The sequence below is a fragment of the Battus philenor genome, unplaced genomic scaffold (genome assembly GCF_028537555.1).
Source record: "Battus philenor isolate CCGP_79_NKW_IND1 unplaced genomic scaffold, ilBatPhil1.0.hap1 SCAF_17, whole genome shotgun sequence".
NCBI lineage: Eukaryota > Metazoa > Arthropoda > Insecta > Lepidoptera > Papilionidae > Battus > Battus philenor.
The window spans coordinates 5,841,406-5,859,763 of record NW_027181679.1 but is presented as its reverse complement, the minus strand read 5'-3'; the positions used below and the strand labels follow the sequence as shown (position 1 = coordinate 5,859,763).

General features: G+C 34.4%; 1 protein-coding gene across 4 annotated transcripts in view; it reads left to right on the top strand.

Annotated features, from left to right (window-relative positions):
• The window catches only part of pnt (pointed), a 177,420-nt gene extending 159,798 nt beyond the window's left edge, over positions 1-17,622 (top strand). For 3 of the 4 annotated variants that reach the window (XM_068763071.1, XM_068763075.1, XM_068763073.1), the window contains 5 exons: positions 10,436-10,684; positions 12,170-12,322; positions 12,895-13,013; positions 14,120-14,277; positions 15,454-17,622. In XM_068763071.1, coding sequence (XP_068619172.1) covers positions 10,436-10,684; positions 12,170-12,322; positions 12,895-13,013; positions 14,120-14,277; positions 15,454-15,517 — 743 coding nt within the window. In that variant the 3' untranslated portion in view covers positions 15,518-17,622. The remainder of the gene's footprint in view (positions 1-10,435; positions 10,685-12,169; positions 12,323-12,894; positions 13,014-14,119; positions 14,278-15,453) is intronic. The other variant, XM_068763072.1, reaches the window with a different exon arrangement.
• Positions 17,623-18,358: the final 736 nt, after the last annotated feature.

Genomic DNA, 18,358 nt, shown 5'->3' with positions numbered 1-18,358 from the left:
TTGGTGGCCGTAAATCGTTTCCATAAAACTTAACTTCGGTCATTTCTGTGTTATGTCGGCGTTGTAGAGCGGGGAAGTGAGTAAAAAAGTTGTGTTTAATTATTCCCTCCGTACGGACTTTTTATTGGTAATAAATATCGAATCTGGTGTCAGATGATTTCGCCGCGCCATGGAAAACTGTAGTAGAACTCTTTATTTTTAAACAAAGTTGAGGTCATGCCCGGTTATAACTTTTATCCAGATGTACATTTATATGATTGTATAACGTTTGAGGTTGAAACGTAAGAACGTTTTATCGCGTGCTTTTATTCATTTTTATATCTCCGCACTGACGCAGTTATTATTAATCTTAAATTAGTACATCGACGCTCTTTGTCAATAATTTCGCCTAATGGTTTACAAATTATACTTTAAACTGGGTTCTATCCCCAACAAGATAATGTTTACTCGCAAAACATAATATACTCAATTCTCAAGCATTCTTATACTGATACTTACGGTACATTGAGAATTGTATAATAAACGAAAACCAGACTGGTCACATTTTGTAACTTTCCGTAAATTAAAAAAATATTTACTACTGTGTTACAACTGTCAAACGGTAAAGAAAAACATTGATCCGAGTGTCTGTAATAATTCAGTTAAGCCGATCTGATGCGAGTCAACCACCGACTAGAATAATGAGAAAATCTAATTTTAAGTTACAAAGACATTAAAAATCCGAAAACTATTTGATATTTTATTTTGCACGTGGTAAATTAAACCTTGCACACTGTCTCAGCAAATGTATGTAAGAACAATAGACATTAAAAGGTTAATAACAAAAAAAATGGCGACAGCTTCTAAATTCAAGAGTTAAAAAGTTATTATCAAAATTTAAAAATAACAACTTATGTTGTGTTAATTCTTGTTTTGACCTTTTTAATGACAGTGTTTTCTTCATTGCAGCTGGTAATATATTAAAATTATTACGAAAAAAGTAAAAATAAAACGTTTATTATATCGCTGAAGGAAACAATCAATATTAAAAAATCACTTTTTATTTCTGCGAATTAAACATAATATAAATTTCGGAGATCGTTTAGATATTAAAAATAATAATTGGGCATGATAGAGAGCGTCTGCATGACAAAGCACGGTGTCTCTTGGACGTTAATATATTTAACATTTCCTGTCGAAAGATGCTCCAATTTTGAATTTGATTTAAACACGCACCGATGACAGCAATTTCCTCTTATTTAATACGTAGATGTCATTTTCCCACGACTCCGTATGATATTTTGCACATTTTTTAACTTCATCTTACGTAACAATAGTTTCTTTCAGTATAAATACAGCACTAGACTACAACAACTATAGAACATTTTAAGTTATACATTTTTTAAATTGTCATTTTTAAAAAAGTATTTATGAATGCACATGAAATATTTTATGTCACTTCTTAAATCATAATCACATTAGAAACATTATTTTAATTATGTTATAGTAAAAGTCTGCATTTTAAAAAACAAATACATGATTATAATCCATGTCTTCAACGTCGCCGTCAGATCAAGCTAATACAATCAACCAATAACAATATAATTTGTTTATTTTGAACATTTACTTATTCAAAGTGGCAACATTATATCAAACGTCGCCGGTTTGTCGTCGAGCTGTCGTTAGGGGGCACACCTGCAGCCGCCATCGCCTCTAATATTATAAAAATCGTATTTCGACTTCCGCTCCCAAATTGGAATTGGCGCGTTCTGCGCCAGACTCAGCATTTAAATAGATACAGACTATTAAAAGCTAATTGATGGACCTGCTTATTAAAACAATTAAAATACTTTAGTCATAATTTAATTCAATATTTTTAAACGATATATATTCATCGAATTTTAAAAATTAACATTACCTTTTCGACAGTTCAATAATTGATATACATATATAGGTCAAGGTCGGCTACAATTAATTTGTTGTAATTTACATGTTTGATGTTACAATAAAACATTGTTATATTTCATTTGAAAAGTGCATTAGCTTACTGGCTCTCCTCTCTTTAGATCAACATTCTGTCGTGGTTGCTTACTACTATACTGTTAAACTAATAGACGTGTCAAATGTGCGAGTAAACCCCTATTTTATTCGTTATTTATGTTCATTCTCAAAGCGACAATAGAATATAATATCAAAGTCGATTTACTGTCAAGTTTTTTATGTCTCAGTATTTGAATATTTCATATTTAGCACTGCATGAATAATGCCTGGACGTTACAGACACCATATGGCAAGCTTAGCGCGTGCTGATCGAAAAAAATGTAAAACGGAGAGTAACTTTTCGCGGGTCTTGAATTTCATCAAAAAGTCGTAAAAAAGTGCGACGGAATCGAGTCACAGCTGCTGCTCGGGCTAGGGTTACCGCCACATGTGGTGGTCTTTACTTCTATTATAACACCAGCTATTTATTTAATTAATAAGTTTTTACTAGAGACGTCAGCTCACCGATATTTAAATTCCGCTTGCTTATAGACCTAAAAGCTTGGCTCATTTGCTGTCAATGTGTGGTACACCATGTCCAAAAACGAATAGTTTCAAAATTAATTATTAACGTAATGATGACATAGCAAGATGAGAATTTTCAAACTTCGGATACCAAATATTATTGTTTATTGTTTGTCTGTGCAGACTTTGTGCAGAAGTTGCTGGCCTGTCGCATTTCAATAAAAAAAAATGCAACAGTTTAGAATGGCCACTTTATACATGTCGATTAGAAATCGGTGGAAATGTTTAAAAATTTTTACTGGCAAATGAGTTATACATTCATCTTTAAGTTTCTACATCTACAATCAACTGTATATACGAACTTAAATAAAATATTAATTTTAACCTATAACGGACCTTCTTTCTTCAAATCGAAAGAGCAGTTGATCAATTGATTTATATATTATAGATATATAAAATTTATGTTATTATCATATACTGAGTCGTAGTAAATTTAGAGAATTAGATTTATTAAAATGTAATACGCGTCCGGGTATTTTAACATAAATATAGATAGCCGGGCCAATAATATACAGGAAACTCTCAATGTATTTATTTACATGTCTACGAACTTTATAGCGACTCCAATGCAGTTACTGCAATTAATATTACGTCCAGTTTCCTGTGACATTGATCTTTAGAAGGAAATCGAAAACATACATTTCAAGCAGAATTAACATCGATGACTAATTCTTTTGACTTTTAAATTATATATTTTTTAAATTATACAATGACGTCATAAGATCTATTCAAACAATGATACAGCGAAGGCTATATTTTCAGTTATAGTTTTACATAATTACAGCGGTCCATAGATTGCGGACAATATGTTCATTTCACTGTTGCGTCGTTTTCTGCTTTCATCAGTTTTTCTATTATAAATAGTTTGCTAGCTAAATTTTCGTATTTAAAGCCTATTATGTGACTTTAAGAATATAAAGTTAAAATTTATCACTAAAAATATATACTATTGTTAAAGTTTTTTCGAACACTGTATGTGAAAATTTTTAATTAATATCTCGATTATATTTTTCGAATATCAGGCTTACAATTGGTTGGGAGAAGCCTTGCAGTGGGCATCCGTGGCGTGACATGACGTTAGTTATCAATGACAATTAAAACGTCAACCGTAAAAAATTTCTTATTACTCTAAAATGTATACGTGTATCACATGTGAATTAAACATTTATTTATGTTTTTATTAAAACTTCAAATTTTCTTATTAACATAAATTACATTTAAGCTGATCAACTAAGTGTAGCATTCTTCATAGACGGAGCTTAAATATTATAATGGGAAAAAAAGTTATGAAAATAAATTGGATTTATTTTTTGGCACACGTTTTTTTAATATATTTTTTTTAAGATTATGGAGTTTAAATTTTAACAGAGTAACAGCAAATGCTTTACAACGTTGTATGTATATAGGCGAATTAATGCGGCTCCAAGATGAAGAAATAATGTGTTGTTTATCTGGAAAAGTAAATGGAGGTTAAGAAGTATTGAGATGTCGATTGATTCGGGCGAGATGTCGAGGAGAACGGTTCCGCGCCAATGGTCGGGCGACCTTTCGACCCGGCGCGAGGCGTGGCCGGGGCGGACTGGAGCCCCGCCCGCCGCGCGCTCACGCCCCGCGCTGCCTCACCTCGGGCTCCACGGGACACCCTGCCGATTCAATTACGTCACACAACCGATAAGCATTCACCTTGCCACCAACTATTTAACTCCTACGTCTTACACATAATTAACATCGTCATTGCAATACACGGTGTCTAAATATCAATGTGCAAAATAACTTCAAAAAACAAGACTTCTTCTGTAATAGTTAAATTAGATTTTAATCTTTTTCGTATTGAAAAAGTTAACAAATCTTTCGTGTGTCTGACTGTACATAAAAAAATTTCACAACATATCCAAAACTTTTCTTTTCTTAGTTTTAAATCTAAGATTAAAATGTATTATTTAATAAATCTATCTATTGCATTCAAGAGTTTTTTGTTGACCTATATGTGTGGAACTTGTTTTATTAACTCATTTACCTGGCTGATTTTATAATATTTACACCAACCATTGTTAATTTTCATTTAAAAAGCCAGTCAAAATCAACAACGCAAGTAAGTGTTTATTATCTGTCTCTGCAGACTTTGTACCGCCAGTAGTTAATGGCCTGACGCATAAAGTATAAAACTTTTTGCTTACAAATGACCCTTTTTCAATTTTTGCATCTACAACCAGTCACCTTGTAGAAGGCTTTGTAGATTGAAAATAAAGTAATAAATCTTAGTTGAGGAAAGGTATTTTATGAAATTGTTATTTCATTTCTCGTTGAAGACGAAAATAAAATACGTGACATTTTTTAAAGGAGATTGTCCATGCTATGGCGCACTAGGGGATGACGTACGCCGGGTCCCGGGGTCAGATGCCGTCGGAGCTTTTTACGTGATTTCGAACGTTGCTTTCGGGATTTATTGTTGTCGTTTTGACATCAGGAGGGAGCTGTAATTAGCCACTTTCGCTTCATTAAAATACTTCTATTTGTCTGCTTGACAGCGAATAGTGATTTGTTTACACGCCTTTGTTCTTCCCTCGCTGCGTCCCATTATTTTTTGACGCTCACTAAATAGTTTATTTTTTTCACACATTCCTTACATTTATTCTTTATATAACTATACCATTTTGAGAGACCAGAGTTTTTATATTCGAGAGATTACGAACGCGTAACTATAACGTAAAAAATACACTTTTAAAAAAGCACTTTGCTTGGTGTACATATTAAAATTGTTATCTTTTTTCTTCTTATTATGTCATTAATATTGAAGATATTACGTAAAATTAATTCATAAGTTTAATAAACGTTAATAATTGTAATGTGTACGTATGATATCGCAACGGTGCATCCGCAATGACCTCTGCCGAAACCCGTGAACCCGTTCAGCACGCAACCTCTCTTACCGTCACTATAAAAGATAAGTTGTTTACAACGCTTTAACCTTTTGTTTTACAGTAATCTCGACACAGACATGAATATTCACTTCGTGAGAAATGGACATGCATACCTATTGACAATAGGAGCTGCCTATGATTTTGCACACAATATTTTTAATCAAGGCCTAAAATCATTAAAAAAAGTGACCACTCTGAAAGACGTTTTATTTATTTATTTATTAATATCGACAGACAATTAAGTTTTAGCACATCTGACAAGGCAGCTAGTTGAACAAATATCTCACAATCAATGACCAATTATAAAAACTTTTTAGTATGTACTATGTTTTAAGTGTTCGTATGGTAACACCAATTGGAAATCTCAACAAAATTAAAATATATACATAGGTATGTCGCGACACGAGCGCGCTCTATGGGAACAGAACGCGCCGGTTGACCGCTGCGAGTCTAATTGACACGGGTCGTTTACCACGCGATTGTCCAGCCAACCCGAATGCGAACGCCACAGTACCGACACTTGTACAATACATTTTTTATGACCATCTTTTCATAACTCTCTACATTGTTTTAAACTTGAGCTAACTCTCCAATAGCTTTTTAACCACTTTAATACAACACATATCAACCACGTATCTTTGCCCTCAGCCTGAGGTAAAGCTGCTGAATAAATATAGTATACATACAGCATCATCCTGATACGCAATAATACGAAGTAACGTTTCAAGTGGACGTCGCACTGCGAACCATATAGCAACCAGAACAGATGATCACTGGGGCCTTCAAGTTTTGTAAGTGAGACCGCGGACCGGCAAGTGCAGCATAGGATAGAAGACCTTATAAAGGTTGTCGGATGCTGTCAGCTACCAACCGACCTCATTGTAAAACTATAAAGAAGGCCTATGTCCATCAACTGAAACAATGATGCTAACTCATTGCAATTGCAATAAGGTATAAGTTCGGGAGTGTGGACTTTTAAATCACAGACGTCGACTAAAGTCGACACACGGCTGTAAACATCCACCGACTGTCTCTACCGAAGTGATACAAGAAGATGACTCGAAGAAAAGAACGAATATTTTATACCAGCAACCGATTAAGAATTGAAATGCTATATGCTTTATGTTTTGAGATACAACATCATCCATAACGCTCTCTCGAAGGCCCCGCGCGCCTAATCACTCCGTGAAGCGTCTGCTTGAGAGATCTAAGAGATTGTCGACGTCACAATCCAGTTAAAGAAATTGGTTCAGGCCGAGGTCAAACCCTTTACATAATTTCCAGTAACCACAGTATCCTACAGTATTTTCAAGTAACTAACTTTAAGATCTCAGGCTCTTGAAGTTAGTCACTGGAACTAATCACCTTTATTGTTCTGCAATCGAACTCGACAGATGTGTAAATGCCAAAAAGTTGATTCATTTTGAAATCATAAATTAAAACAACAATATAAACGAGACAGCGATTTGACTATGACATCGTCAAACAATCGTGCGTGTGATGACCCCGGAGTACATGCGGTGCACTCGCGTGTACATCGTCCCCGTACATTGCTCTATTGTTAAATTGTCCGATCGAACCAATGGCCAGCGTTGCCAACATTATGCATCCAACGACAAATCACTGTATACTCTGCGACAAGAAAAAAGTTATGTTTATCAACATTAATACTATACATTATTTATGTTTTCTTTAACCCGGACTTTGTTCGTTGGCATTTACAGCTTCACCCATGTCTGAGCTGAAGGTGTTAGCATAAACCCTACTGATTCTAAACCTTGAACTTCTCGTTAAAAACAAATTTACTCAAAACCTCGGGACTGCATCTTAACATTATATACGTTCAAATTACGGGTTTTCAGTCAGACGTAGAGTAACGTCTTTAAGTATCATTACATATTTAAAGTTCAAAATAAAAACTTGTCTTTTGAATATTGTACGCTGCGTAATCATTTTTCGTTTTAATTTCATATGAGATAAATGTTTAGTATTGCTTAAAACTAAGAGCAATAAACATTTCTAAGGTAACTGCAATAAAGACGGGACAAATGAATAAATTGGTTGAATTTTATAAAAACTGTTAAAAATTCACACTTGAAATTTAATTAAACAAAAAAATTATCAAAATAATTGGTAAAGGATATTGCTCGAGCAACAAAATAAAACGAGCAAATTATAAGCGTTTTAATGCAGTCGAGACGGCACGATTAGACAAAGAATTGATTACGGATGTAACTTAACACCTTTTGTTAACTTAACTGTTTCATTTATTTTGAAAAGATAAATTTTATTTGTTTTGAATATATTTGTGCTTAATTAGTTGCGTTCTTATTTGTAGTTAATTAGGCAATGTCGATTCCCCAAAGCCGTTACGATAACTCTTTCGTTTAAAATTATATCTGAACGACGACCACCAATAACCGCCTGCAATAAAAAAACTATTCGTCGTTTTCAAAATTCAAATGTTTTAAAATTTAATCTGAACCCAACCTTTTAAAACGTAAAAATTTAAGTAACTTGTTGTCGCTTCGCTTTATTTTTCCGTATAATACAAAATAAAATCTAGTTACTAAGCAACGCCTCTTGTTTAATTAAAAAAAATACTTTCACATAAAAGATCACGATGAATGAATAAATTAAGGTAACATTCATATTAATGTCCTCGGATTAAAGGTTGAGTAAAATATACATGTATATATTTATGGTTTATTTAGAGGAATGACATACGTAAAACAAAGAGCAGTAAGCTATGTATAAATGAATTGGTGGAGTTGTAAATGTATTGCGCGAAGTTGGCGCGGTAGGTGTCGGTGTGTAGCGGTGTGCCGTGCGGCGGGTCCGGTGGAACAAAGGGCGCTCCGTGAACCGCGACCGTCGCGCCTCGCCGCCCGGCCCCGCACGCACACACCCCGCGCTGCCGCCGCACTATTTCTCAAATACGAAATCCAGCACAGCCAAATTGCGCAAATAACACTTAATTTGACCTTCATCTCTCCAGGATTCATTTGTGTCATTATCAAGTCAACTTTCTTTATAAAAATGTGTTGCACAAATCAAATGTCATATTTTTCTTAACATTATTAATTCAATGAATAACAATCTTTTAACGATTTTGGAGTTGAGATTATTTATATACATTTTATATTCTGGCTCACGCCCATTTCGCGAACTTAAACTCCACCGTCAACCACTTGCGGGAGGAATTCCGTAGAAAAGAAAGGAATATTCCAACCAAATTCCTTATGGTTCAGTTGATATCGCCATGATTGAGTACATAGGAGGATATCTCATATAAGTATCTATATATATTTATATATAAATATATATACATATATACATATATATATATATATATATATATATAATTTTTATATATATACATCATTTAAGTTTTTACCATAAATATGTATATATATTGCCGAACATAAAGATTGTTTGGAGTCAAAAACAGTGTCCAGGCATTAAGATATGCTTGCGCGAAGTATACAATATTTGCAGCAAAATTTTATGTTTTTAAAGTTTTAAATATGAAGTCATTTTTACTGGTTAAAATTTTGATACTATTACTGGACTGTTAGTCGTAGACAGACAAAAATATTGGAAATTTAAAGGCTCAGGATTTTGTTAATTTTGGTACCAATATTCCTATCTGGTGAGTATACAATCTTCAACTTTAAATTTTTTTTAATAATTATTGTTACCACGGTTTAACAACGATCCTGAAAAACATTCAGCTCATATTTCATTTTACATTATCATTTGTATAGTTGTCTCATTAGTAGAATCTTGTCTATTTCCTACAGCCACTGACTCCCCTATTAAAAAGCCAAAGATATTGGTGATCCCCGGATCGAAAATACCGATTTATAGTGACTACTCGTGTTCAACAAGAAAAGTATGGCAAAAAGCCTAATTCAATAGAAACTAGAATGAAATTGATCTCCCCTTACATTGACATCAATAGTAGTTCCTATCTATAAAAGCATTTTGATTCTTATAAATATGTATATAGGATATAGATACGATACGATAGATATGTAAAATGGTTTTCCGCCAGCCTAATTGCAATGTACAGAATATCACAAAGAAGTCGAGTCTGTATTTGGTAAATATCTTTTTCCGTCGATTTTGCCGGTGGCCATTTGTTATAGCATAAGATATTCCATATTACTGACAACCTGCGAACTATGAGAACCAAATGCCCGAATTCACGATTAAATGTCTGATTTAAAATCTGAAGTCGTTTAATGTTCATAATTAATTCGGTAAATACTAAATGGCCGATTACTAGAAATAAACTGTTACAACTCGACTTTTGGACGAACGAGGGTGCGATAGAGCCGTAGGTGTGCAACGTCTGACGTAGCAAGAGCTCGTTTTGAATTCTCACGCTCATAAACCATTAAGACACAAATGTTGCACTATTTCACCAGTTTATACATTTCCTTTTAACTAGAAATCCTACACTTTCCATTAGCAGTACGTACAGAATGACAAAACGACCGGAGCGATTGCCACACCTGCCAATAAAGGGATATACATATTTCCGGCGCCGGATGCCGGTTCCAACTTGCACAAGCCGCGGGGGGATTTAAGTAAATTGCATAAACCGCCAATTGGTTTGTATGCAGTCGCTTTCGCTAGCACCTTTACTACAGAGTTGATATAATCAACAAACAACTTGATTTTTATTACTAACATGCACATGTTTATATTCTATTGACGAATTTTTCTTAATTTGAATTGAGCACATAAGGTGTTAATGTTTTATCAGATTAAGATAACTGCTAAGATGTGGTACTCAGGCAGATGTTCTATTTAGCATTCCAATACAAGAGTGTCCGAGAGAGCCAAACATCTACTCGATTAGTTACAATTATCGGAGAACGTTAAAGGACTCAAAGAAGACGAATGAGTTCTAACAATGAGAAAGTCGCAAAGCTAAAACTTGGTTATATTTATGATTGCAGGTGGTTACACGACCGGCGGTCCGCGAGAGGCGGGCACGTACTACCCCGAGGCGAGCAGCGCCGCGTCGGCGCCCGGCGCCTCCCCGCTGGAGGAGTACTACCCGCCGGAGTACCCATCCGGGGCGACGGCCGCACCTCCACAGCCCTACCTCGACGACTACTACCACCACGCGCACGCACACGCGCAGCCCCTGCTACCCCACGAGCACAAGTACCAGCCACACACCTATACCAAGCCATACCCGAGAAGTGAGTTTCCTTTATCATCATTTTAGCCGTAGGACATCAACTCCTAGACTTCTCCATCATAAATTTCCAATTATACCCGGTAGAATTCGAGACATGTAGCATAAACATCTAGACCCTGTAGTATCGTTAATAAGCCTGAAACATCTTAAAAGGGTAGTCTTTAAAAACTTCTCCTCTGCCATAGATTTTCAATAATACCGATTGAAAGCAAACAGTCCTAAAAGTTTTTGTACAAACATAAGCTATACAGGCGTGCTGAGAACAATACACTAGTTTTATAGAGAAGGCAATCGCATAATATGTTTAAATGTGTAAAATCAAATTGTACCTAATTTTTAAAACTTATTAAAAACACTTTCTTCTGTGGAACAAGATAATTAAAAAAAGAAATGTTTTATTAAATAAGATAATCGATGGTTTGAGCTGTGTATGTACCAAAAGTCAAGTACATTATGCAACCTGAATAAGTTAAATTTCATTTGTCATACCCTTTTACTATGAAAGTCATAAAAGCGCATTGAGAGACAATAGACACTTTAGCCCTTTCCTCAACAACTCTGTTTCAAGCTACGTATACATCAATACATACTTATTCATCAATACATTATATAAATAGGATTAATTTGTCCAACATAAACATGTCATCTATTAACATTGCCTGAATTAATTAAGATGATGTTTATCTTTATAACACACTAAATAAAAGAAATCTCAAAACAGAAGGTCATTAGAAAAGACCACAAAACGTTGACCACAACAAAGGCTGTTTTTGTATCACTCGTAATTAATGAACATATTAGGTTTCAAGACGATCATTAACGAACTCAACTCTTTCATCTCATTATTAAATCAGTGTATCAAGTTCCCCGAGCCAGACACACAAATGCAATAATTTGTCAACAATATAACAGTTTTGTTAAATTATATACAGAATAAATTATTCTTAGAAAATATTTTACACTCAAAAGTACAGAAATTTTGCTTTCTTATTGTATACATTTACAATTTTAATATCTTATAATTACGTATCAACTTCTCTAACCAAATCACCACATCATCTGTATATTAATGTTATGTAAATCAATTACAATTTAACCGAGCCTTGAGTAATAATCTTCTAGCAGCTTTGTTACATCAGCTATTTCGACATTGCTTGACGATGCCTCTGTAGATAATTAAATTATTTAGCAAATCTCTATCGCACTAAAGCCATCTGTCATGATAAACAGCGCACCATTTCAGAGTATTTAAAATTAAATCTCAACAGCGGCATTATTTCTGTTAAATTAAAAATAATATAAAATAATCAACGATTAACAACTTCATACTTTTTTTTTTCATAATTTTGGAGTTTAACTGGCTGTATAATAATGCTTCTACAAACTGATTTGCGATAGTTGTAAAAGTGTTTCGACGTAAATGTATAGGTGATTTGCTTTCATTTGAAATTTTGAAAGCAGGCTTAAATGTTAGCATCATTTGCAGGCACGGGCGGGCGGTACGGCGGTGAGGTTTACGGCGAAGGCTACGCGGCGGAGTATGGCGGCGCCTGCGAGTGGAACGAATGGCCTGCGGAGCAACACGCGCTCATCCCACAGGACAAGCTGCCCTACCCCGCCACCGGGCCCTGCTTCACCGGTGAGGATGACCATGCACATTTCTTAAAATAAAAAATTAGAGTGCTGGAGTAAGGTTTGGCACTTATGAAAAGTAAAAAATAATATCCACCACAGCCATACAGATGCCAAATCTTTTATCATTTCTAATGACCATTTTGTCGACTATAAAGCCACTGCTTTAAAGTTTTAAGGATGCAATTGATTAATTGGATCAAAGTAGACCCCATGTTTCATCTTCGGAGTTGACAATCAACGGTTGAATTTAGTGAAAATGTGCGATTAAAATATTTAATTCGCCATAAAAGTTGTCACAAAAAACGTTCTTGTTGAAAATCATCATAATATTAAGATCTAAATCTATTTTGTACTCCATCGAGAACACCACAGTGCAACCATCATCTGTCAAACGTGCCACGAATTTGTACAGAAGGTAACTCAAGAATTTGGATGGAAGTGGAAGCAAGGTTTCATAGAATAATTTAAAGGATTTCTTAACGTCTTACTTCTATCAAACTTTTATGGTGTTTTTCGCATACAATATGATATGACAATGAGCGGTACATAGTAAAGCGAGCGTTGGTTACTGTGTAGGTTCAGGGCCAATCCAACTGTGGCAGTTCCTGTTAGAACTGCTGACCGACAAGAGCTGCCAAGGCTTCATCTCCTGGACTGGAGACGGCTGGGAGTTTAAGCTCACCGATCCAGACGAGGTCAGTATTGTACTATTATTAATTAATTTTTTTCCTAATTATTAACGTCATTAAAAAATTTTTTCAAGAACCATAAAATGAATCTCGTCTCTATAAAGCTTTTTCAAGAACATTAACTTTAAGAAATATCTACATGATTTCTCTTCGAATCTTTATTAAAAAAAAAAAAAACTAAAACTAAAAATAAGTAATTAACACGTATACCTACTCACATTTTATTACTTATCGTCGATCGTCGATACTAAAGCTAATCCACATCCAGCCGCTCAAAGTAATAATACAAAACCGACCAGTAATTGCCGGTTATCCAATGATAAAACTTACATTATGAGTTTTATCTATTCTAACATTCTTTACACCTTCTGATAATATGTTGATGAGGCGCCCGTGCAGCAACCTAATCTGAATTGTGACCTCTGCCATCGTTTTCTTTATAAATATTTATATCGATTTTTATACAAATAGAACAACAACCTGAGCTCCACAATAAAAGGTTTTGCTGCTGCAACCACTAAATTAAAATTAATTTAAAATTTCATTAATTGCGTACAAAATTAAAATTACTTCCCGACCTTGATTTCGATATAAAATTACAAATGTTCATTCGTATAAATAACACAATTTGATTTGCCAATTTTTCATCATCGACTGAATTGATAGCCGTACGACGTCCACTGCTGACTCCCGTAGATTTTCAATAGAGCCGGTTGACACCTTGTGAGTAGTAGCCTTGGAAAGCTCTAGAGATTATACACTGTGCATGCTATTTATTGTGCCCGCCCGCTGTCAATGCAACTGACCAATTTGATGGGCGACTTCGCTTATTGTCGTTCATCCACAAATCTTTTTAACTTTCGTTCTCGTAGATAAATCCCGTGTATAGTTTTTAGCTATTTATTTTACTCTTTATTGTCCGTCAAAAAATATTAAAAGAAATCATATCTATTAAGCAAAAAATAAATTAAGTATAATGGGCGACCTACAACAAAACACAATTTCTTCTAGACAACCATTTTATGTGGATTGTTTTCAAAGTTGTATAGCTAAATTAACATTACGAACAGAACTATGCTGTATAATTGTATTTATATGTTGTGTTGCTACAGGTGGCCCGGCGCTGGGGTATTCGCAAGAACAAGCCGAAAATGAACTACGAGAAGCTGTCTCGCGGGCTTCGCTACTACTACGACAAGAACATCATCCACAAGACGGCCGGCAAGCGCTACGTGTACCGCTTCGTGTGCGATCTGCAGAGCCTGCTTGGGTTAGTTCAATCGTTATCACCATGTCAACCGATAGACGCTCTCTGGGCACTAGGTATAAGCCTCCTCAATAGATTCCCACGAAGTCTTAGGTGCATCCAGCAACTTTTCACGACCTGACTATGTCATCGATCACCTCGTCGAACCACGCCTCGTCCACAGACTCGAAGTCGCCACTCGAATATACATATAGGTATCAGTTCCATACTATTTAAAAAAAATTATTGCCATAAAATGTTTACTTTAACATATTATTCATTTTCCTACTTTATTATCCGTTTTTAAATTAATTCTGACCGCATAATTATGTCAAGGAGGATTTTACATAAACTTGTATCAAATTTATCTAAACATAAAAAACATAATGCAAATAAATACAGTTATAAAGAGACACTCGTAGTTTGGATTCCAAATACTCTTGATCTAAGAAATGCGCAAAACAAACTCAATTAGGACATTTTAATGATTACTTTTACACTAGTCGTTAATATATTAGCTATATATAATATATTAAATATATTTACTATAATAGTAAATGGAGCAAATTCTTAAGCCGTATTATCACTTAATAACTCCTTTTCTAAAGTGGAATTTAATAAGTAAAATAAATATGTAATGGTCCAAACCGAGGGAGCATTCAATTTTTTTTTTTTGATTCGTGTTGTGAATATAAAAGATATACATACATAAACACCAATCTTCCCTAAATTACATAACAATAAACTGTGTAATTCAAAAAACATATTTAGTGAAACAACATGGACTATTAAATTTGAGTAATTAATATTGTTATTGTTAAGAGGTCCGAGGTAAGCGTTTTCAGCGCTCTGTCTGTTGAAACCCGGTAAGAATTTAAAGCTAAAGTCCAAAAACCATTTGTCAATCACAAAAAAATGCGATAAAATTATGACATCATCATCATTTCAGCTTTACGAGGTTCATTGCTGAGCATGCCCCATCTTATAGATTTCCAATAAGATCTGTAGGAAGCGGCCTGCATCTAGTCTTTGAACAACCTTTACAAGGTCGTCTGTCCACTTTTTAAGCGGCCGTCTTACACGGAGCTTAAGCGGTAATATCCACTCCAGAACTTTAAGTCAAAATATTACAGTGTACTGATCTAACATTTGTTCTTGTTGCGTGATCGATCATAGTTAATAAACAATTTTCTTTCACAGGATATCTCCGGAGCAGCTACACGCAATGTACGAGCCTAAAATGGAGAAAAAAGATGACGACTGAACCGACCGTGAACAGCATCGGATCTCAAACCAACAACCGCTCACCCGTACCCAACAAGTTCATGCCGCGAATATATAGATTTCTTATTTTCCGCATCAATCCATATGACCTTTTATACTCGTATATCATATTAGGACTGTAATATACAAATTATAAAAAGGCAGCACCTGTAAAAAGTGTTGTTTTAATATCACGGACATTAACTTGACACTTGTACGGATTGGTTTTTAGAACCTTCAAAATATTATCTTCTTATTTAAGTGAAAATATGGTAACAAGAATTTTAGCAGTATTTTTGTATTCTAAAATTTGTGCTACTTTAAAAATATCAAATGTTAAAAGTTTGTAGGATAAAAGAAGCCATTAATATAGAAATAATTATATTAAGTTAAATTTGGTGCTGTAAATTGTATAATGTGATAAACTTTTTTTTTTTCAAAAATTAAAGACTTATTTTCGTATGTCTTCTACTAATTTTTAGCTATGGTTCCTAACCAGTCCGTATAAATGTCACCTTCGTCCAAAACAGTTAAAACCAAGGATATGTTTATATTACGATGAAAATACTTTTTTCAATTTCTATATTGATTCAACGCCCTTTTTTGATGTCACAATCCTGGCTTATTTACAAAAAAAGGTTTCACATAAAACGTCGGACTTGATCTCATAAACATCCACCAGTGGAGTAAAATACTTACAAAAGTAACGTACGACCGTGTTAATGGTTCTATTATAAATACAACTAACAATAAATCTTATATATTAAGTACCCGAACACAACCAACGGTGCCTTACTATTATACAACTTCTGTTCTTACATATTTTTGTTTCGTATTATTAAAGAAGTGATTACGTCATGATTATTCTTCTTGCTATTTAAACTCTACATTGGAAATATTTATAGACAATAAATCTTCCATAATTACTCCTCTCAATTGTAAAGTATTAAATTAACCAGAGTATTACCATTTTTATATTTCTCTAAACGTAAATAATAACGCACTGCCGTGTTAAAGAAAATTTTTAAAAGGCTATTATACATACAAATGTTTTGATGAATATTTGAAAATAAAATGCAGTGCCATCAGTTCTCGGAACCTAAAGATATATTTTTGGTGGTCCCCACCAAGTTTATGTTGCAGCACTTTGCTAAACTTTTATTTTATTTATATTACACCTTTGAATTAAATCGTAATATACCAATTCAAATTTAAAACAGAAAAATTATTCAATTATGTACCGAAATAAAAAACATAAGTAAATAAATAAATAGTAAAATTCTGCTATCGATTTAATAATACTGTAAATATAAGTTAATTTTGTTACTTTATAAAAATAATTAGGTATTATATTATTATAGTTATTAAGTGTTGTATGTTTGATTCGCAATTGTTGCAATATGCGGTTAAAGAAATGCATATTTAGATTGATGGACACGAAAAATGATAATCTTTTTTTTATTTTTCTATACAGAAAAGTCCAAAGATTTCGAAAATCTAAATACCCACCAATTGGAACACCTGTTGTGAAATTACCAAAGGGACTTTCGCCTTAAACTAACAAGTTTACTTACAATGAGTCGGGTATTTTGAAATACATTAAAAGCATACTCGATGCCAGAGACATACGAACAACATGCTGCAACATCGGGTGACTTCAACTTGTCGCTGATCTCGTAATAAGGGATTGTAATTTCTTACTAGTTATGAAATTAATTAGATGTATTATTTTCAATTTTTATAGCTCCTAGCATACACCGAAGATATTTCGATAAGTTTTATTTTGTAAAGTATTACTCCTCCATCAATATCATACCAGGGCGCCCGGGCACGCGCTCGTGGTGCTGTTTGATTCGTATCGGTGCTGAAAGCCTCGTGTTATCATAATAAATTCTAATGTCTTCCCCGTTAGTTTCCATGAAGTACTTCTTCAAATACATTAATTCCAAATAACATTTACAACTTTATATTTAATTTTTATGAGCCAGATTATATTAGAATCTTTAAGTATAACATCTAATTACAGCAAATTTCTACTACAAATATTTTTGTCGTTGTATGTATTGATGGAAGATATAAAATTAAATATATATATTTACGAAATTATTAAGTTGTTTTTTTGACTTTGTTACCTAACCTCCTATGTTACATAAAACCGACAAAATCAATATATATATATATATATATATATACACCACCCTACAACCTGATGCTAGCACCTCGGCCATGAGGCTGGTGCTAAACTAATCTCATTAATGTCAGACCAGCCATCCTGTTAAACTAGCTGCACACGCCATAGCAACGACACAGTTAACGTTAAAACTTTCGATAATATAAACTTTCGATCTCTTCGTTCCACTTTGAACATCAATTCCTTGATATAATTATCTATGGAATAGTATTCTTATGCAATGGCGACTCCTATGTCGTAAAAACACTCTCCGCATGAATGATCTACCTAACCCAACCTACCAAACTACACCTACCTTCGGCAGAAACGATACGCCAAAGCCTAAAAAGCTTTTCAGGCGTCTAATAAGCTAATGCGCGGCAGCCCGTTCTCTCCACTCCAAACCAAATGCTGTCGGGATACGGAGGCTTCGCACCTGCACTGATTCCGACTGAAGGACAGTCCTGCGTGCAAGTGCGGCCCGGATGCGGAGAAGAAGGCACTCCACCTGTTGTTGGACTGTCCCAATTACGGCCGGTGAAGGTACGGTTTGGCGTCAATAACGGGCAGGAGGTTGGAACTAGGTGCGTTACCCGAGATTCTCTCCGATGCTCGATGCATACTCAGGTCGTCATTCCTCGCCCTCATTGAGAAAATAGTTAAAGAACTGGC